This window comes from Vanessa tameamea, chromosome 22, assembly GCF_037043105.1.
Source record: "Vanessa tameamea isolate UH-Manoa-2023 chromosome 22, ilVanTame1 primary haplotype, whole genome shotgun sequence".
NCBI classification, from domain to species: Eukaryota; Metazoa; Arthropoda; class Insecta; order Lepidoptera; family Nymphalidae; genus Vanessa; species Vanessa tameamea.
In genome coordinates this window covers 5,814,137-5,836,305 of record NC_087330.1, presented here as the reverse complement: position 1 = coordinate 5,836,305, position 22,169 = coordinate 5,814,137, and the positions used below count along the sequence as shown (strand labels likewise).

At 32.8% G+C, this 22,169-nt stretch overlaps 2 protein-coding genes across 2 annotated transcripts in view; one reads left to right on the top strand and one right to left on the bottom strand.

Annotated features, from left to right (window-relative positions):
* Positions 1-8,452: 8,452 nt before the first annotated feature.
* LOC113396574 (protein FAM114A2) lies at positions 8,453-15,880 on the bottom strand. Its single transcript, XM_026634565.2, has 10 exons — positions 15,626-15,880; positions 15,172-15,351; positions 14,162-14,320; positions 13,582-13,792; positions 12,567-12,818; positions 11,975-12,100; positions 11,292-11,439; positions 10,077-10,268; positions 9,608-9,731; positions 8,453-8,628 (listed from the first exon to the last, which is right to left on the bottom strand). The coding sequence occupies exons 1-10, from the start codon at positions 15,806-15,808 to the stop codon at positions 8,554-8,556; spliced, it is 1,650 nt and encodes a 549-aa protein (XP_026490350.2). The 5' UTR covers positions 15,809-15,880; the 3' UTR covers positions 8,453-8,553.
* Positions 15,881-19,171: 3,291 nt separating this feature from the next.
* The window catches only part of Kibra (kibra), a 62,534-nt gene continuing 59,536 nt past the window's right edge, over positions 19,172-22,169 (top strand). Inside the window, exon 1 of the mRNA XM_026634544.2 lies at positions 19,172-19,568. Within this exon, the coding sequence (XP_026490329.1) occupies positions 19,441-19,568 (128 nt within the window). The 5' untranslated portion in view covers positions 19,172-19,440. The remainder of the gene's footprint in view (positions 19,569-22,169) is intronic.

Genomic DNA, 22,169 nt, shown 5'->3' with positions numbered 1-22,169 from the left:
TTAATTTGAAGTATTTAAGTTCTTTTTCTAATTAAAGCCCAGAACGGTGCGTCAGAACTCTCTCAAGTTTTCTACATTGTTACGAATATGTACGCGCTCACATTTTCGTTTCGATTTTTTCTTTCTGATTTCTTTTGTCCTGACAAAACAAAAATAAGATTTAACAGCTTTTTGATTCTCAAATATATTGTTTCATTCTCTCATTTTAAACAGCCGTAAAAGATTGCTAATGTTGATAAAATGTTTTCCTGACTTACAGCCTCACCGGACATTCTCAAGAGAGACTATCTCTTCACTGCACGGGACATAGTAAACACAACTGTGACTTTTTAATCTTCAACTATTGCTTTATTGACGCTTAAACGAAACGACCTCCTGTCCTCAAACAGAAAGAGTTCAGGCACAGCTACAACGGCTTTATATCAAAGGCATTTGTTAAAACGCTGTCAACTGCCAAACTTCGGGTTGCTACTGAAAATTTCTGGAGACACCCACAATCATTTTTTCATTCAGCATCTCGAGATCGGCTTATAAGCTACCCATAGGAGAAACGAACTAGTCCTAATGTTACAATTACGCTATGTCAAGAACATTATGGATGTTGAAATTGAATGTTATAAGCAAGCATATTAATAGCACGAAATTCAAAGCTGATTAAAAAAAGCTAAGAACAAATCGTAAATCTTGTATAACGGCGGTGCCTCTCGGCAAACAATACCAGCACCAATAAACGTAAAATTGCGTTTAAGAACTGGAAACATTTCTTTGGTACGTATTCATAACGTTATAATTGTTAATACTTGAGGATTGTAAAGATTTTTTTTTATTTTCAAAGCAGTGTAGGATATCCATACTATATTATCAATTTGGACATTTTTTTTCGAAGCTATAGCCAAATTGACCATGTTTTACTTTGATAATTTATGAATACATTTCTATTGCAGTTTGTTAGAGATAAGGAAATCTGGGGAGCAATTCTTTTAATTTATAACGGACAACGGTTATGATGCGTTTTCTTTTCTATTTCGATCCAAATTCGACTATTTTTGAGGGACATTTTTAGTCATTTATATCGATACGATCCCGATTCCATTTCGATCTAACTGAGACCGAACCGCAACTGGATTTTTGTGTTAGTAGAATAGGAAAACGATTGAACGGCAACAATTACGTTTCGATTCGATTGCGATAGTGACAATTTGTTAGTATAATTGGTACCCTGCTCACTATAGACATGGCGATGGCGCTGCAAAAGCTACTCTTCACGCTTTCAATATCCCGCCAGCCATAGAATCTCAGATGTTACATAATAATTGTGCCTTAATTATTTTTTTATTATAAAATAACATGTAATATTTTATCCTTTTTGATAATTAATATTTTTCGTAAAGTAGTTTTGCTTAGAGTGCACTGACAATATTCCAAATAAATCAAAAATTCGTCCACCCTGTCATGTACGTATTAAGCCCAGATGTACCCGACACCTTTGCGAAAGGTGTGTTTTGAATAAATCGGCGTCTGTTTATGTTCCTAAAAGGATTCATTGCCATTCAAGTGTTGAAAGCGGACACAGCGTCCTAATACGGTAAAAGGTGTTTAGTGAATCTATAAGTCGATACTAACCGATGTGCCAGGGTAACGTATTTGCAATAAAGGAATTGTTATTATTTTTATCACTATCTGTGCCCATTCATTCACTCGAGTTTAATTTTAATTATACATTTATAACCTATTCAATATCAGCGCTATTGGTTACTGCCCCTTATAGGCGTGCAGTTATATATCTTTTAATCTTACTCGATAAACAATCGAGGAACAATCTCAAAAATAATTATTCAACTGCGCTAATATGACATTAGTGTGCTACCTTACAAATTCTTCATTATACAAATAAACATTATATAAATAAACAGTATAAAGCACCGTGGCACACTTGGTATTTAATTTAAAAAAAAATCGTTAAATATATATAGCTATTCTAAATATATCTACGGAACGAATTAATTATGTTCAAAAGTTAATAATTTCAAATCCATAATATAAAGAATAGGCATTTATTTAATGGAGTTGCTATTTTTTTACATAATCGAAATGTTCGAAATACTTACAAAATTTCGAACTTTAAAGTGGGGTGAGTCGAGACCGTATTCAATATTCCGTAGATGTATTGTCATAAACAGTATTTAAATATTCCTAGTTAAAATTGTATTTACTTCCATTTTATTCATCAGTTAAGTTTGATTAAGCAATTTATGTTCTCTAATTATTGTTTTTATACCACAGATAAAAAAGAACGATTATTAAGAATCAACCGAATACATGGTACGAGTTTGTGTTAGTATTACTCAATAAAAAAAAACTTAATTTTACAATCCATAAGAACGTAAATAACTTATCATTTCACATATATTTATTTCTTTAGGTGTATTTTTCAAACCATCTTGTTTATTAAATTACCGATCGAAATAAACAATACCGAGTTACAATAAAACGTTAACCTCAAAAGAGGTTTTATACCAGTAATCTTTTATACCAGTGCTCACTAAATGGCGCTCAGATTAAATATATTTTTATTACTTATGTAGTAATTTGTCATCATAAGCTATCGTACAATTATACATAATCATTATACAACATACAACATATAACATACAATGTCTGAGAAGTTATTGACTCTGGGTAAATAGAAAACAAAAGTATTACTTTTTTGAGTATTTAAAATAGAACCATTTGGGAAGTTGTTTTATTAAGTCGGCAACAATAACACGGTACATTTAAAACACTCATTCAATTTGCACGCTGCAGGTGTCGCATGCCATTTATCATTGCATTTCGTAAATAAATTAAGCCACGTGACACTCGTGGCTATTACTTAACACGTCTAGACAATTTCAAAACATGGTAATATACAAAATAACCAAAAAAATGACATAAAATCTTGTATATCTAGCAATAATTATAGTTTGTTGAGTTTTAATGAAATTTGTAGTTGTGTCGTGACATTGAACTAAAGATTTTTTTGCTCTAATTCTAAGTAAAATAAATTGATAGAAGTGATATTTCTTTAGATTACATGAGAGTAATATTTTATTATAAAAAAAAAAATGTAATATAATTCCCATATCAAACGTTTTTCACGCAAAGAGAGATTTATCTTCTGTCACATAATTTCCCTTAAACTAAGCTAAGAATTGAATTTTTTAGTTACTTATAAGTTGTAGCGTTACGCTTTAATTCGACTTTGAAATATTTCTAACAACGAGCGCGACGATCTTTGCAAAATATTTTTTCACTTATTTATTATCATAAAATATTTTAAAACCTTGTAACTGACAATGTTAACTTGTGTAACATTGTCAGTTACTAGGTTTTGAAATGTTATACCTGGGTCCGATCAAGCATAACGTTAGTGAGACTGACAAATAGTTGTACGTTATAATAATAGTTTTGATATAACAGGAAACGTTGATATTAATATTAACTCGCCATTTTATTATGTCACGCGATAATATTAATTTTACATGCGTGTAATGACACTGCGCACGCGTCGATGTAATTGTAGGTCAGTGTGATGAAACGTAAAAATAATAGTTAACACATGTTTTAAAATTTTGTAAATTTGAATTTAATGTATCTCTTGCATATTCTAACAACGTCAACACGTGAATCGCACGTGTAGGTAATTAGTGAAAAAGGTTAGATCAAATAAATATTACTGATCAATTTTAAGACATGGCTTCCCATCTTCGGGCTGCTACTGAGAATTCCTTAAAAGAAAAACGCAAATTACTTTTATTGAGATTGATTGAGATTGAGATTGAGATTATTGAATTTAGATCCAAGACCTCATAGTGCTGCAGCCTCACAAGTCTGGCATTTAGACGAAAAAAATTGCACTCGCTAGCAATATGTTCGCTTTGGCTTAAATAAGTTTTAATTACGAGTATACATATATATATATATGCAATTAAATCATGAAAAAATATATGAAATTTGAAATAGTCAGTTTAAATAAAATATGGTCCGCCGGTAATACACGTGGATCTTAATCGAAAATGATCTCAATCTCAGCAAGCGTCACTAAGTTTAGGTTATAACGTAAATATATTGTGTATTATACGTAGCAGGTTTTTTGATGAAATAATATTATTCTAAATTAAGGACGATCTAAATTTTTATATATTTTTGCCCTGATCTAACGAATTTAGGTCACGGGCATATTAGAGATATGGTTTAAAAAAAAAACAACAAAACATTATTTAGTTCAGATTTTCATAGGATATCGGAAGAACTGTTTCGAGAAATTTTTATTCGTGTATATAATTGGATGTGACGTGAATGTGATGCAATACCTTAATATATTGGGAATATTCGAATTCTATATTTCTATTTGTACTGTTGGGCGAAATACCTTAAGATAAGAAATAAAAACAAGAAAGAAAAAACACAGGTTAAAATTTCTCCGAAAATATTTACAAAAATCGCATCGCATATCACGCATGCGTGTTGCAATGGCACCGAATACTCTTGTAATATAACTGAGACAACCCTTTGAGCAGATGTGGGCCATCCTGCGAATACCGCTTGCTTTCGCCTTTTTCGTATTCTTGTGATGCTAGTTTGATATTGATAAGATTTTATTTTTATTAACTGTTTTTATTAGTTGTAATACATATCTTTAAAGCTATATAATTTTAAACATGGAAGAGTTCTATATTGTTCTAGTAGTTTAGCAATATATCACTGTATAAAATTAATTTGGCTTTAATCATCTGAACTACAAGAAGCATATACCACTGTTTACTCCGTCAATCCAAAACTAACCATGTTATCTGACGTGCTATGATATATTTAATAAAATAATTTCCAAATTTATTAAATATTAGGTAGGTACTTGATTCGTGAACATATTAACTGTTAAGAAACAGTTAATGTGCCATTGTTTTCGTGCATATATCGTATAGTTCGTGCATAAATCGTGCAGATATATATGAAGAGAAGAATTGAATGTAATTTACGACGAAATTATAACAATTATATGACAACTAGCTGAGCCTGGGACTTTACACGCGCGACATTTATAAAACTTTACCTAAACCATCAACACACCCCCCCCCCCCAACATAATCCCATGAGGCGTGTATTACAAAAAAAAGAGACCGAAGTCCATCCCAAACTATCACCATACTAATATTCACCTCTATCGGTTAATTGTTATATTAGTTTAAATTTAGATCTCATTATACGTCTTGCAATACACAGAAACAGTCGTCGCGTTAGTTTTATGATAATACAAAGATTAAAGAATATTTTAAATAATTTATTGGGGTATGTCCATATTATGTACGTCTTCAACAGTTTGATAACAGGTGGTCCGGTGAGCGCTCGCATTTTATCTGCATTGTTTCATTTCCTTGTAAGTGTAGTATGTATACTGATCTTAATACTTTTTGTATAATTGTATAATAACGGTTCACGTATTATAAAGAATATATTTCAAAAATACTATTCGTCTCTCTAATAATATATCTTTTTAGAGAAAATTTAAATAAAATTTATTCAACTGAAATATAATATATTTCAGGTAAAGAAGTCATAAAACTATTCAAGTATTTGGTGTTCTATTCATGCGTATGTTGGCATATTTCTATAACTAAATATTTCGTGTTATATAAACGAGTAGTAACATATAACCTTTTATGCAAATTGTTAGTCAAAGTAAATTTGTTTCTATAATTTGTTTCTGAACTTATTTTCATTTTGTTTAGTTTACATTTTGTTTAGTTTAGATTTGTTAAATACTTTTCGATAAATTATTTTATTTCATTGTTTTGTAATTATTAGTTTTAGTTTTTTCTTTTTCTTTTATTTCTTAAGTTTTGTTTTAGAGTTCAATACTTTATAAGTGCATGTTGTGTTCTCCTATAATTGGAGGTACATTTAATGTTTTATTGTCTTAACTTGTATTTTTTGTATTACATATGTACCTGTGTTGGAGTTCCATATTAAATAAATAAATATAATTCTATCATATGTTTCCAAAGCTGCGCAAAGATATCTTATATAGTAATTATATTATAGAGTCCTCCGGCAGATACTTACTAGCATAGGATTCTGGATTACTAATCAAAGACAACGAGATTTAAACATAGACTATTTTACTAAACTACTTTCTACAAATTTTTTTTTAAATTTCAAACAACGATTGAGAGCTTATATATGACAGAATTTCATCCAATTCCTATATAATATGCATGCACGTTAGTTCACGTTTTGCTACGGCGCAAAGTCCAAGGTGAGTTTAAAACAATTAAGTACGTGAATGTTTAATTTTACCAACAAATTATTTCATAGATGCTAATATTATAAACGCGAAAGTAACTCTGTCTATCTGTCTTACGTTTTCACGGCCAAACCACTAAACCGAATTTGATAAAGCGAGCTTGAACCACAAGGAAGGACTTAGGCAACTTTTTTATACCTAGCACCTGACGACCAACCCCTAAAACGCTAACGAAACCGCGGGCGGCTAAAAGTATATACAATTTTGTAAGTATACTATAAATAACAAACCAGGTAATTATAGATTCGATCATTTTTATTCCAAATTAAAGTTAGTTAGCTAAAGTTTTCCCTTGTACTAAATAAAAATATTTATTCTCGATAAAGTTTTTTGTAAGTTAAAACGTTTTAAACATCGTTATACGTGTAAAGTTAATTAATGTTATATTTGAACTGAACGCAATGTAAATAAAACGATCATAAGATAATAACCGCTAAGCATAATTATTATTATAAATTAATATTATAAGTACATCTTTATTTATTAAAAACATTGACTGCATCAGGTCTAATGGCTAACATTGAAATTGCATATTGTCTACTGATGAAAAAAAACGTTTTGTTTTTCACTTTGTGGCAAGTGAGTGATACTTGTGAAACCTAAAATACTTGGTATTAAGACTGTGCAATCCCATCTTTGTAGTTACCACCCACTCATCATGTATTCAATCCCTAAACGATAATACTCAGTCATGTATCCTAGTTTTAAGGTTGACTGAATCAGCGTAATTAAATAATAAGACTCAAACATTTTAGCTGCCAATTTTGGTGGCACGTTAACCATGAGAGGAATGATTAATATTTATTACAGTGTCTGTGTCTCGAGCTGGATTTTACGCATCCCCCTGTCGGGGTGTGGTGATGGCAGTTCCTAGGGCCATGCCCTATCTACTGCGGTGTCCTGTTCACCGTCCGTTACTACGGACGGGTCGATGGGGTCAGGTAATTCAGTGGAAGTATCCTAGTGGCGTGTGCAGCAGCCATCTCTTGGTCCTCCGTACATTCTCAGAGCGATCAAGCGCACCGGATGAGATCCCGTAAGTGGAGGTCCAGTGAACGACCTGCTCTGCGAATGTCTGCGCACGACAGATGTCGTGGTACAGAAGGAGGGTTCGGAGATATCTTGCTGCAGTCTGTGTCTATGTGCGTTGGTTACTTCTTAACATCAGGTGGCCCATTAGCTCGTCCATCTACCTGTATTAAAAAAAAAACTCATACCCAAAATATCAAGGCCAACGGTTTTTCTTTCACTTAAAATACAAGACACATTTATTTCAGTAATACTTGGCAATTCTTTTTATTATTAGTGTACTGCATACATTTGGTAATGTTAGTATTTTCGAAACGCTCAAATGGTCAATTTGAGCAAATTCTTCGCGAATCAAAACAACTACAGACAGTTAAATTATACTAAATAAAACATTGTATTATTTAAGAGTTTTATTGTCTTCTTGAACTTCGAGCAATAAATACACTATAGCCTATACAAATCATAAGAGGAGTAAACTTACACAACCCTTTTCTTGGTGGTAGGGCTTTGTGCAAGCCCGTCTGGGTAGGTACCACACACTCATCAGATATTCTGTACAGTACTCTGTATTTTGTGTTCCGGTTAGAAGGGTGAGTGAGCCAGTGTAATCACAGGCACAAGGGACATAAGATCTTAGTTCCCATGGTTGGTGGCGCATAGGTGATGTAAGGAATGGTTAATATTTCTGTTATAAAAAAAAAAAACAACTTTGTCTTTGAATTGACGCGATGTCATTGGTCGAGAACGTGAATAATCTATGGTATTAATTATACATTTGGGAGAAATTGCGATATGCGAGCATAGACACAAGTAGTTAAGTGTAATATTATACATAAAAACATATTAAGCAAGAAACGCCTGTAGTGTACGACATAGTAGAGCTAGAGTACTCTTAGTAAATCACATGGTAATTAAAATCTGTTTCATTTATCTTTCCTCCTCCTTCGATTGGAATAACTTATACAGAACACTATACAATTACAAGACATTAATTACAAAACATATATTACATATAATTCTTCTATAATTTTTTTTATTACGATTCGGATAAAGAAACATGACAAAGAAATAATTTGTACGGACTATTTAAAATAAAATAAAAAATATTTCTTGTTATTAATTACAATAAATTTATCACATACATTAAATAATTATTATATTAATATATTTTTATATAATCTTCATACTGCACCTATCTGAATTATCGGCAATGTCAACTGGAATGCGTTTTCTATATACTTAGAACTGTTACCAGCCTGAAAAAAAAACATATCATATTGACCTTTGCATGAATAGACTAGAAAAACCTAGCAGACAATTTACCTTTGTATATATTTATATAGCAATTGTTATGGTAATCGGTCGGACGGTAGTTGATGTGCTTCAGCGCCATCTACCGTTGAGTGATTATATGGATTGTATGAAAATGTTTTTCATTAAAAAATTTAAATGGTAATACTATTGATATCAAACAGATTTGCCAAAATGTGCTTGGTGGTAGGGCTTTGTGCTAGCCCGTCTGGGTAAGTACCACCCACTCATCATGTATTCTACCGCCAAACAGTAGTGCTCAGTATTGTTGTATTCGGGTTTGAAAGGTGAATGAGCCAGTGTAACTACAGGCACAAGGGACATAACATCTTAGTTCCCAAGGTTGCCGGCGCATTGGTAATTTAAGGAATGGTCAATATTTCTTACAGCACCGTCGTCTATGGGCGGTGATGAACACTTACCATCAGGTGGCCTATATGATCGTCGGCCAAGCTATGACAGAAAAAAAAATTACAGTCAATCCAAATATACCTTACACAAGCATTTGGTATCATCTTTGTACATAACTATATTAAGACGTAAAGCTACCATTGGTTAGGGATGTAGTTTCTACCGAATAGAACCGGCAAGAAACTCAGTAAGTACTTAGAATATAAATTCTAAGCAGTTTATTAATTAGGTTGTCATATCTTCTTTTAATATAATGCTAGGGACACCGCCCGTTTCGCAAGGATGTTATTTATAATTAACGAAAATTATATTATATAAATATCATTTATACCCCAATAGAACTCAGGAATAATATAGCTTTCTACCAGTGAAAACATTTTTAGAATTGGATCATTTGTTCCAGTGTCCACAAACATACAAACAAATTTGATATTCAATATTAGTTATAAAACCCTAGAAAATATTAAATATTAGAATTATTGAAGATTGTTAAGAAATAAAAAACCAGCTTACCTCTAAAAATACATTAGTGATGTAACCATTTATTTGCTCCTTACTTTCTGATGGATGACCACTCAGTTTCTCTGTGAACTGTGTTGCTAGATCGCTTATATGCCTTGTCAGTACTACTGTCATTCTGAAACAAGTATTATGTCATTATGCCTCAAATAATATAGATGCTGATTCTATTGTATCATAATATATAACTGGCCTAATATGTTTTAAATATAATATTAGTAAGATTACAATAAAAACAGTGTAGTTGATGATACTGAAATCTGAGTATCTTGTTTCAATGTCTTCGTCAAGTACAGGTAACAAATCAAATTTTCGTGTGAGTGAGCAAATGTAGTTACTGGCAGATATTTTGTTTACAGTTTTAGAAATTTCATTGTCTATTGGGAAAACGATACATAAACTTTCGGAAATAAAATATATAAATTGATATCAACATATTGAGTTGACAGTATATTCTACTTACTGCGTAAGAGCATCAGCTTCATCAGCGGTGGAACGCCTGTTCTTCACGAGAAGCATTTCAGCTGTCTTATGGTACAGTTCCACGCATAACGCTGTGGTTTGTGCGAGGCCACTCACTGCTCGCTTATATATTGCCTTTCCAGCTATATCTGTTTCTGTTTCTTCGAACCAAGTTAGAATTTCTGTGTACTGTCTGAAACAAGTGAATAACATTTTAAAAATATTTGATTAAACTAGTTTGAATTGATTATTATAATTTTTATTAGTGCTGGCGCCACACAGTAGAAAGAAAGCACACATGATTTATGACTCCCATCTCTGTATCTATCCTTTTAGCTTTCATGCACCGTCTCCTATATTTGATTTAAATTTAAATTAAATGATATTTAAAACTTCAAAGTTTGTTTTTCGCTTTATTCAAAATCAGACATAAACCTCTGCTATGTCCTGGCTATCATTGTATCTGGTAAAAGTGTGATATTTTGTTGTTACCCCCCGTGCTGCCTTATGAGATCTTACAAGTGAAACCTCTTGTGTGTCTGCAGCTGTTTTTAAAGCTCTAGGTCTATGGATATATTTTTTTCTTTGCCATCTGACCATTCCTTAACAGCTTGTGAGACGGTATAAGAAAATACATACAATCTTAGTAAACAAAGATGGACTCTGTCTTTGTAGTAGCGTTTAAATATATGAACATAGATTGTTCATATAATGTTTCTATAAAATAAATAATTTTCTATCTAAATTTGTAACATTTCAGGGGCTTCAAACAAACTGAGCAGAACACATTGCTATATCTCTATTGATTTTAAGTGACATTAACGAATTAATTGCAATAGCTAAGAAAACATTTATTTGGTCAATAATATTGTATCTTAGAATAGTATAAAATTTAACAGATTTTCATTCTAAAAATTAATTAAGTATCTTGTTATAAAATTGATTTTCCATATGATTTATAATGAAACAATAATTATATAGCAAATAAATTTATCTTGAATGCTATAAGCAGTTAACCAACTTTTTAATCTTTAGATGTTGCAGTTATTTTAATCTGTGACAAATACAGTAGTTCCTCGATAACTCTTACTTTGCACTTATAAATGTTTTTACCTTACAGAAGTTTTTGAAGGTAAGTGTTCAAATTGGAGAAATTTTCTTGCTCTCTTGGTTTAAAGAAGTAGACACCTGCACTACATATGATCTTTTAACTTACTTAATTAAAGGTTGAAATTGTAATTTTAAGCCAATGTCTCTTGTAGCCCGTTGCAGCCGTTCGTGGAATGCATCAGGCTTCGATGTGTCTTCTGATATTTCTTCTTGCTCCTCTTCATCATCTTCTTCTTCAGGCATTTCACAGAGTTCTGCAAAGTTTTATAACAACTATTTAGTTTTGATAAGTTGGATGGCCAGTGCAGTACATTGTTGGTTTCCACCACCATATGAATTGTGGCAGCCTTTGATTATGGTTTTTTTGTATTGATCGTTTACCCAATTTTTTTTTACTTGCAGTTCACAAACTGAGCAAGCTCCAAATAAAATGAGTAAGGGCTAATAATAACCATAACATTTATTATTGTAGGTATATATAATTTAAACATGTACGAACTTATTATATAAATATAATTTAAAGTAACATGACTTAATAGGTTTGTACGTGCATTTGGTGTATCTTTCAATCATTTTCATTATGTTAAGTTTGATATGCCTGCATTTTTTTATATCCAGACAGTTCACAATTGAAGTTTCATGATTAAAATTTTAATTGCCTCCTTTGGGTATTTCTTTTTTATTTCGATCGTTTCTTCCCAGAAGGAACTTGAACTTATTACAATAGATTTAGTAAAAAAATAAAAATAAATGCTTAAATGTTGTGTATGAAAATGAATAAAAACTAACCGGCAACCTGTTGCAGTGTCTCCTTAATGTCGTGTCGCTTGTCTGGCGCTGCGTTGCGCAGTCGCTCGTCGATACGCATGCTCACCTGCTTCGACAGCATCTCCAGCGCTTCCAGGTGCACTAGACCTGAAAAACGTTATTATATTTACATATATACTGCTTATCAATATATAATTAATACATATACTGATTATCGTTACTCACGAGAATTGAAAACGAGTCAGTACATAATAGTACATAATACTTGGTTGAAGGGTTTTGTGCAATGCTTAGTTTTGTTGTTCCAGTTGAAAGGTGAGTGTAATTACAGGGTCAAGGAACTTAATACAACTTCCCAAAGTTTGTGGAGCATAGGTGATGTAAGAAATGGAAATTGTGGTGACCACTTAGGTGGCTCATTCCCATCCAGTCAGGTGGCCCATTTGCTCATTCATTTAAGATTAACTTTAACGATCTTATTTAAAAAAAGGATTAAAATATTGTATTCTAATATATTTTAGAAATAATTATTACAAATAAATGAATTTAATTATTAATGAACTATACTTATATTTTTATAAATAAGTTATTAAGCATTTATGAAGAACATTACCCTCAAAATCATCAAACAGTGTTTCATAATGGACTTCTTTAGCCTCCCTCTTGGCTTCCCTCATAAGATCCTCTTCATCAGCCTTAGCTTTTGCCTCCCTCAACACCTGAGAAAGCACGAGTTTGTCACCAGAGTCAAGACCGAGCATAGCTCTCTTCTTGGCCAGACCTGGATCACCATCCTGAAGAACTTCCATCGTCTTCTTACCTATAGTTTCTAGGGTATCTAGTCCACCTGCTATTACTTTTGTACCTAAAAATAAGTAAAAGAATATCGGTATAATTTTTTTCAGATGGTCAAACAATATTAGAATGTAATTTGCTGGAAATAATTATGTAGAGCAATATTTTCTTTTTATAACTAAGAAATTCCAATGCATGAACCCTTGCTGAAGATGACCATTGCAATATAATATACTTTGGATATAATTATAATTTTCGTAATGATGTCTTTTAACAAGATCTTGTTCCTAGCACAGAAGATATATTAGTGATAAGTGTATATACAGACTCAGCATTCTCATGGTCCGAAGGGGACATACCAGGACCGTTCAGGACAGGATAAAGTTCCTATATTCTTTCCGTGGCATAGGAGCATAACATTAACATGTTCTGCTACTGAATTTCTTGACAGACATTTTCTCTATGGTCTCTTAAGGCTGTCACTAGACCAACAAGGCATACTGTATTCCCATGGCAGAATATAAACAAACCTTAGATTTTTATAGTGTTTGCTATTATATAATACCTTTGCTATATACAGTTCAATATTAATATTATTAATAATACAACACTATTCTACTTCACTAAATAAAAATATTTTTAAGAATATAGATAATAAATTTGTCGACAGTCAAAATATCATTTTCAAATCTATCAATATTTAATACCATATATTTTAAATCTTGACTAAAGATGTGACATCAATTCAATGTTGTTTATTGTTTACTCTTCCTGCCATTGGAATAGGCTAAAGTATATTATTTGAAAATAAGAAAAAAGTTATATCAACACACCAGTAGTTTCAACAAACTTGGTGACACCAGAGAATAAGCTGCCAAATTGAAAAGCACCATCATTCACATTCTGATCTGACTTTGCTTCTGTGTTCTCAATCTCTTCACTCTCAGCACTTTTTGGTTTACTGTCGTTATTTTTCACAGATATCCTTGCCAGTTCTTCAGGATCTGGGGCACCAATACCTGTTTCAAGTACTGTTGATATTCCCTGCAATTTAAAACAAAATATTAAAGATTAAGATTGTGTAGAAATATTGAGCTAAGCATCAGGACAACAGTAACACAACGGGTCAGTTTATACCTGCAAATATCACATAGCTAGGCAGCCTAAGTACTGTCAAATTGTTGAGGTTCAAAAATAGAGATCACACAAAGAGAGAGTAAATTTATATATAAAACAAAGAAAGATTTTTTAATCAACCCCCAATCAATACAAGTAAAATTTAGTTTTTAATTAAAGTTATAAGCATTATTACTACTACTAGATCATAAACATCATACTTCTTAAGAATACTTACTTCTTACAATAAAATAAAGCATATCAAATTTAAACAGTGTCATAACATTTTTTTTATACCTGTGAAACTTGTGTTGTTAAATTGCTGATACCAGCTGTAGCTGTACTGAGGAGAGAATCAACACCCCAACCCCAGCCCCATCCTTCACTCTTGGGTTGAGGAGCTGGATGATCTGTCACAGGTTGTGACACTTCTTGCTTTTGATGTTTCATTGTGTCCTGAAATATAATTTGAGAGTGGCTTAAAGTGTAGTTCCATAATTCTTTGCTATAAATATTGAAATGTGTATTCTTTTTTAAGAAAATTAAAGTCCAGCGCTGTATTTATACAAGGAGTCTTCGAGGCTAGAGCCCAGGGCAACAAATTTTCAGGGAAAACATAATCAGGGCCATTATCGAAAAGGCTTTTCTATCTTCCAAAATTGGAATAATTCAAAGATATATACATAATTTTCTATCATGTATGATTAATTTTACTTATTTAAAAAATTGCATATTGAAATTTTATCTACTTTATTCAAAATTTCAATAATAAGTCAGAATTGTTTACAGTGTGCAAGGGCAGTGCTGTATTTGAATCAGGAACCATTAAGTACTCTACCTTACAAAAGAAACAATATACTTCATTAAAAAAAAAACAGTAAAACTATAAATGCCTTTATTTTAATATTTTGCAGTGACTACTTGCATATCACTATATATAATTTTCAAGTTTAATATACAAGATTAAATTTAAACCAATTAATTACTCAATATGTATATCATTATAATAAACTTAATATTCCACAATGTTACTCTATTATGAATTTTTAAAATTAAGAATCTCTGAGTGTAAGCTTAGAGATGCAAAAAGTATAAATATCAACAATGTTCTTTCCTGCGCTACCTGACCTGGGAATATAATGACTCAAGTTTCTAAGCTAGCATAATAATAATAATGGTATTAAATAAAATCAAACTAATAGCAGGATTGTTAAATGGAGATTTACATCACACATGTACAATACCTTTTACAAGTCAAAGTGTGGATTATGTATGTTTGTTTTATTAATAATTCTGTAATTATATACCTGAGATTCCTCATTGACTTTACTGTCACCCCATTCACCAAAGTCATCCCAACCTGATTGTGTTGGACCCGTTTTAGCAGTTGATTCTTGTTTTGAAGTATGACTTTCTTTTTGTTCAGTAACAGTTTCAGTTGCCTCTTCATCAATGTCAAAATCATCCCAACCATCTTCTGGATTAGCCTTCAAAATGTTAGAAATAAAGTATATCAGATAACAATAATATTATAACAAAATATGCCATAAAAGAGATAACTAAAAAGATATAAATATTATATTATATAATTAATAAATGAGTGTATTCATATTTAATTTATATTACAATGTAACAATTATATACTATAATGTATAAAAAAATCTTATGTTACGAATTATTAACATTATATATTATAATTATTCTTATATGAGGACATATTTTTTTGATTTTCTTTTGCACAGTAATTACTTTTTCACTAACCTGTTTTTTTGTTGATTCTTTTAATGTTGTTGAATGTTGATCTTGAAATTTCTGGGGTTCGTGGTCCAACTCCAAATTATCACTATAATTTGACGAGGATAAGCGCTTCTTGCGCTCTTTTTTGTTAGGGCTGCTATGACCTTCATCCGCACTTTCAAAATCTTCGCTATCGCTGGAAGGCATTTTTGATAAATATTAAATATTGTAAAAAATATTGAATCCTCAGACTAACTGAACTACGTCTACGTGTTTGACAGTTTTGACAATACCCAAAAATTTAATATGACATGCTCATTATATGTCAAAATAAAAACATTGCATATTATAAAATGAAATTAAACCCTAATCAGACTTAATTCTTTATATAAAAATATTTCAATAATAATATATATTGTTACCCTCAATTTATTACAATAAATATAACACGAGCAGTATTCTTGGTACTGTTTGTGCATCATTCTTTATTAACGTGTATTGGAACGTTGAGTTAACGTAACGAATGACGGATTATCATTGATGTCAGATTTTCAGTTAAATGTTAATTTAAAAATGGAATATTATTAGGTTCATTGTCTTTTATTTGAAATCAGTATTTAACATTTATTTATTTGTTTATCGTGAGATTGCTTTTTCCTCAGTCATTTCAGTGAATTCTTCAATAATAGTAATTTAGAATTATTAAGTAAAGTTTTATTTTTATAATAATATAAGGTAACAGATATTATTAATTTAAAAAGCATTTACATTAGTTTTGTTTTCAACTTCGACCAAAATAATTTGAAATGTGTTGAAATATTAGAAATTTAAAACGAGGAAATATGTTATCTAAGGGTCTAAACTTCTAAAGCTTTGTGATCTTAAAATAATACACATAAACAATATCCTATTTGATTATCAAAAAATGATTGGTGAGTACATTAACAATGTTAAATATTACAATAGTATTTAAACAGTCAATATTTTATTTAAACTAAATTATTCATGTAATATTTCGTCTTTTAATTTTCCCATTAATAATAAAGATTTGTTTAATTTTCTCCCAGACTTCCATCTTCGCTATCGGGTTTATGTACGTAATATGGTATTAATTGTATTGTACATATTTATTTGTAAGTTTTACTTTGTTTAAAGTGTAAAGGTGAATTCTTTCTCTTGATTTTACGAAAAGTTTCTTGTAAGTTACATAATATGCGGAGTTACGCAAGGGTATGGACGTACATAAAATAACATTTTGCCGTATTCAATTTTATATGGTATATTATTTTATTTATTTTTGTTAGTCTTAGTTTTTACTGGAGTTGGAGCTCTATGCAAGCTCTAAGATTCCACCTCCTTGCTAGTTATTCTATCGCCACATACAAGTATTTCGTGTTCCCGTATTCTTAGTGTAAGGGTCATTTTCATTTTCAGTTCAACTTCCAAGGTTGACAACGTATTAATTGGACCGTAAGTTTAGGGAGCCCTGGGCTAACACTACTTAGAGGCCCATCTAAAACATATCTGAACGTAGACTTGAATTAAATTAATTGAATGGGTTTGATTAATTGCAGGACTCGCAGGGCTGCAAACCATACGATCTGTTTAATTAAATAAAGTTATGGATTCTTTCGCTTTTGTCTTTCGCTTGTTTTGACTTTGACTTGACTTAGCTGGGGCCCTTTGAATCCACGGGGCCCGGGACTGAAGCCCAAAAAGCCATATGGTAGATCCGGCCCTAGATATAATGGCCTTAGGGGCATTTTAAGTCACGGTAGTCTACACACTTCTAGCTTCCAAATTCAAGGCTATTAATTTAGAAAACTCCAATAATAATATATCGACCCGACCTGCAGTCCTTGCAGGATCTGCGGCCTCATATTGAGACTCTTGACCAACGAGGTAGTCATTTGAGACCTAAGGTGTTGGTCTTGGTGCCTGTATTTACACTGCTTCACTCACTCTTCAAACCGGAACACAATAATGTGTACTAAGTATTGCTGATTGGTGGTAAAATATGTGACGCTCTAGTGGTATCTCTTCAGAAGCCGAAGTAACCTAAGATCGAGAAATAATTCTCCAATCATACAAATAAACTTTTTTGCTCTTTATAAAATATATCAGTTTTGTTTAATATTGCAAAACAATAATAACACTTAGTATTTATATTATGCTCGCTTTGATCCGGGTCTAGAGCGCGATCTGTGTCTGCTTAATTCCATTTATTTGTATTGTCCAATATGCATAACGCGATAAGAAAATAATATAAATAACAACTAACAAAATATACTAGTCCATTTTTATATTTAATGTTTTTTTGTGTATAAATGTGGCAAATGACGCAAGTCTCATTGAAAACGTATGTTTGTCAATATATAAATGATTTATTTTTGCTGGTTTCTGGACTGAATTAAATAAAGTAACAGCACGTTAATGTCTCACACTCAGACTTCCATTTGGAGGTGATCGGTGTTCCCATAGCTTAGCAAAAGCTTCCTTCTTCAAACTGAGCGGAGGCGGTAATGATGTCGTATAACGAAATTTTATTATGAAAATTGTTGTTTATATGAGATAATTTTAATATGGCAAGCTAGTTAAAATCGGTTTATTCGTGTAAAATATTTTTAAGGAAATATTAAAGATTTTTTTTAAATTTTAACAGGTATTTTAAGTGGTCACCAATGCTCACAGACATCGGTAATTTAAAAAATATTAATCACCAATACGCCACCGACCTTGGGAGCTAAGATTATTCACCCTTAAAAGCAGTAGACAATAATGTTAACTACTGTTTGGGTGTAGAATGATAACTAGGTGGTATCTACCCAGACAGGCTTGCGCAAAGCCTTTTTTCGGACATCAAAGCATGAGCGGTTTTGGAATGAGCAGTGACGTAAATGTTTTGGGACTGGATTGTGAGGTCAACCAGATTTTTTTCTAGACTTGATGAAAACAATAATTTAAAAAAAAAAATCTGATCGCTCGTCTAGTATTTGTTCCATTACATAGCGTACTATCAATATATACTGTAATTTTGATTGCTTCCTTTATTTCCCTTCAAATATAATAGACACATAATATTATATGGAGACTTATAGTGAAGTAACTATTATATTTGTCCAATGCGTATAATAAAGTCCTGAAACTTTAATGTATTCCATTATACACCAACGTCATCTAATCCAAGCTGTAACAGCAACAGATCGAATGTATGCAAATGCAAATTGACTTCACAAACTCGACGACGACGGTTCTAAAGTATCACGATCTAATATAGTCAGATACGTAGCTATCTGTAATGTATGTATGTCTACATACGCTGTGGAATGCGCGCCATACCCATACAGCTATAAGTAGGTACGTACAGAGGAATCGTAAATAGATTGAATGGATATGTACCTACTTACTTTTTGCCTACATATATGTTTATTTTGCAGTATTGCGGCATACAAAGCTTAGTCAGTAGGTACTAGATCATCGTTGTGTGTGCCAGGGCATCGCATGTAATGTAAACATTGTGGTCAGAAGGAATGCATTTAGACAGTAGGTGCTTGAGGATATTATCATGAACGGTGATAACGTGGCGGCGAGTCCGCGCGCCTCAGTCAGCGACGCGGGTTCGCGTAGAGCGGTCGCGTATAACGTTAGTGTCGGTCGAGTGACGTGCGGAACTCTGTGTTCGCGCTCGCGTACGCGCCGCATTCCATCGTGGGGGCCCTTCGCCGCCATTGGCCGATCCCGCGTGACGTCACTCCTCGTAATGAGGTATTCAACATGGCCGTGTAGCTAGTTCGCGAGTGTGCTTCGTTATTCGTTTGAATGGATTTAATCAGTGAAATATGCCAAGGAGACGAAACGGTGAGATACCCTTGCCCGACGGATGGGATTATGCGAGGGACTTTGATGGAAAATTGTATTTCATCGACCACAACAATAGAAAAACGACGTGGATCGACCCGCGAGACAGGTAAGTTTTCCGAAGAGAAGTGTTAACCCGTAAGAGCCCCATGTCAAAACTTCACATTCCAATGCGATTTATAGTGTTTTCTAATTGAATTTATGAACTGTGGACTGTGCGTTTAAAAGTGCATGTTATAATCTTCATTATGAGCGCGTAACAAAAAGTAAACATATTTTTAAAATAGAATAAATCGTGAAAAACAAACTATTCTCGCCGCGATGCTGCCGCTGTCTATCGGAAAATATGTGCAACTGTCTCGATTTCACACGACATTCCACAATTGACTAACAACAAATGACCTAAACACAAATTATGGTTATTATCATATTGTTATCCTTTGGAATGCGAGTTGTTTGGTTTGTCTCATTTTGGTAAGAGGTCTGATTATTTCGTGAGTGGCGATGGAACGAGAGTAATGAGGCCACAGAACTGGTTCATAGTAATGTTAGGCGCTGAACTGGCGCAGAAATAATTCGATGAAGCATTTGTATTGGGCTTGAATGTGAGCCTGTTGTCTTGATGGTGCGCTCAACTGTTTCGTAAGGTGCGCGTGTGTACGTAGAGCGCGATGCGTGGAGAGCTCGGTGGGAGACGGTATGCAATGCATAGGCAAGTTGTACGGTGTGAATGACAGGCCGTAGAATGCGGCCCGGGCCTGCGGCGATGGTCGCGCCTTTCTAAAGCGGCGCACGGCCCCCCCTCGCACCCCGCGCATTGCCGCTCTACCATCGCACCACCTCATCCAAGTGCAGGTGCTCCACAACACATCCCTATTAAATACCCATCATGTCTAGCCGTATCTATTTACCATAGTTAAACCGGCACCTGCAGCATTGTCTTAAAAAGTTGACCTTAAAACTCCACCTGCACTTTAAAATGCGTACATGTCACCGTTAAAATGAATTGATGAATTGATAGCAATATAAAAACAGCTATAAATAATACTGACATCTTGTCAGGAGGTTAAGCATTAACAAGCATTACGGTAAACACGTCTACTTGTTATTCTTCTATGCGTTAAATAAATAGGATGATCGAGACTCGACCGTAAAATTACAATAAGGTCGAAAATATTGCATACAAGATAAATTTTGAAGCAATGAAAATGATACTAAATAATATTATAGTTTAAATTTTAGATTAAACTGATTAATCTTATGGAATGAAATAGGACCCAAAATAAAAAACAAAATCCAAGTTTTAGTATCTTTTGGGAAATTACACAGTCAGCAAATGATAGCTAAATATCGAAATGGTAACGAATATAGTCGTTTCCATATTATATTGTTAGTTAAGAGGAATAGAGGAAACTACTATATTACATATATTTGTTATCACTATAAATTAATACAGACCTAAGTAGGTATCGTTGACGTCGTTCTACTAGCAACAAGTACTGTAAAACGCACACAATAAACCGAGTCACTAAGCCAATTTATGAATGCTAAAAATAACTGCCATGTCTCCAGTGCATTTGATGATATTAACCATTTAAGAGAACCTAAACATAAAAGTGCTAATTAAGAAAGAGTCCAAGCCCACAAATTGTCTCTGGACTGATCGCACTCATTAAATAATTTAATCACACTGAATAAAAGACTCTTAATACATCAGTATTTAAACATTACGTGCAAATAGCATTTTGCGGTTTTAGTGCGTAATATAAACGATGCTAGAATGATCTTCCAAGCTGGAATAAAAACACTAGTGCACGATTGCTACGCATTTAAATTGAGGAAAAACCGTCCATTGTATTGTTCAGCTAGGAAACTGGGAAGACAATGATACTGTCGATTTACAACCCAATGGGAATGTATACGTGATGTTTGCCGTCTATTATTTTAATTATATCACTTGAGTGCATTTTCACTCAATACTTTGTTCGACTCGCATACTTGCATACAAGTTTAATGCATAATTCTATGGTACGGGTGAAATTCGCTTTGAATACCTATGCGTATTCTACGTACATTATAACATGTGGGAATCAGAGTCCTTACAGCAATGGAATGTATCAATACAAATTTACATGTTCATGAGCTATAAGATTTGCTTATTTAATATTTATCAGGAGTCCACTTTAGTTTGAAATTGATGAAATAAAATCCGATCATAAACAGTTATGATCGGATTCGCAACTCGTTTCTCGATTGATTCATATTTTATAAGTATTACTTATATTATTGTAATATAGCTGTCTTGTAGATTGTGTAACCCAAGTATGTGTAAAGCATCTTGTGGGTACTTCCCACGCACCACGCGCGCCTTCAACCGTAACGCTTAAGGGGCTGGGCGTTTTACAGCGTTTCTTGACTCTAATCGAATGGGAGCCCGATCGCTATGTAATTTAAAATTCTCACTTCTCGATTGTTTCATCTGTCTGAATTTAAGTAATTAAAATACCGAACCACTGTTCCGTTACTGAAATTATTTTTGATGGATAGTTTGTAATTGAATAGGTAACTAGTGAACGTCGAGCAAATAACTGGTCCGCAGGGTGCGGCAAGCGAATGCGAAGTATATTGTACAGCAATATTGACTCTAGGTATACCTCTCAGATAAAGATGTCCTTGGCGGTTTTTTACTCAGACGTACATCAACTTTGTC

Excerpts from the sequence above, each read along its gene's own strand:
- LOC113396574 (XM_026634565.2), bottom strand. The coding sequence starts at position 15,808 with ATGCCTTCCAGCGATAGCGAAGATTTTGAAAGTGCGGATGAAGGTCAT. Across the intron at positions 12,101-12,566 it reads ACTGTTTGATGATTTTGAGG|GTCTAGTGCACCTGGAAGCG; the intron begins GTAATGTTCTTC and ends AACGTTTTTCAG. Across the intron at positions 8,629-9,607 it reads TCACTAATGTATTTTTAGAG|GCTGGTAACAGTTCTAAGTA; the intron begins GTAAGCTGGTTT and ends TTTTTTTTTCAG.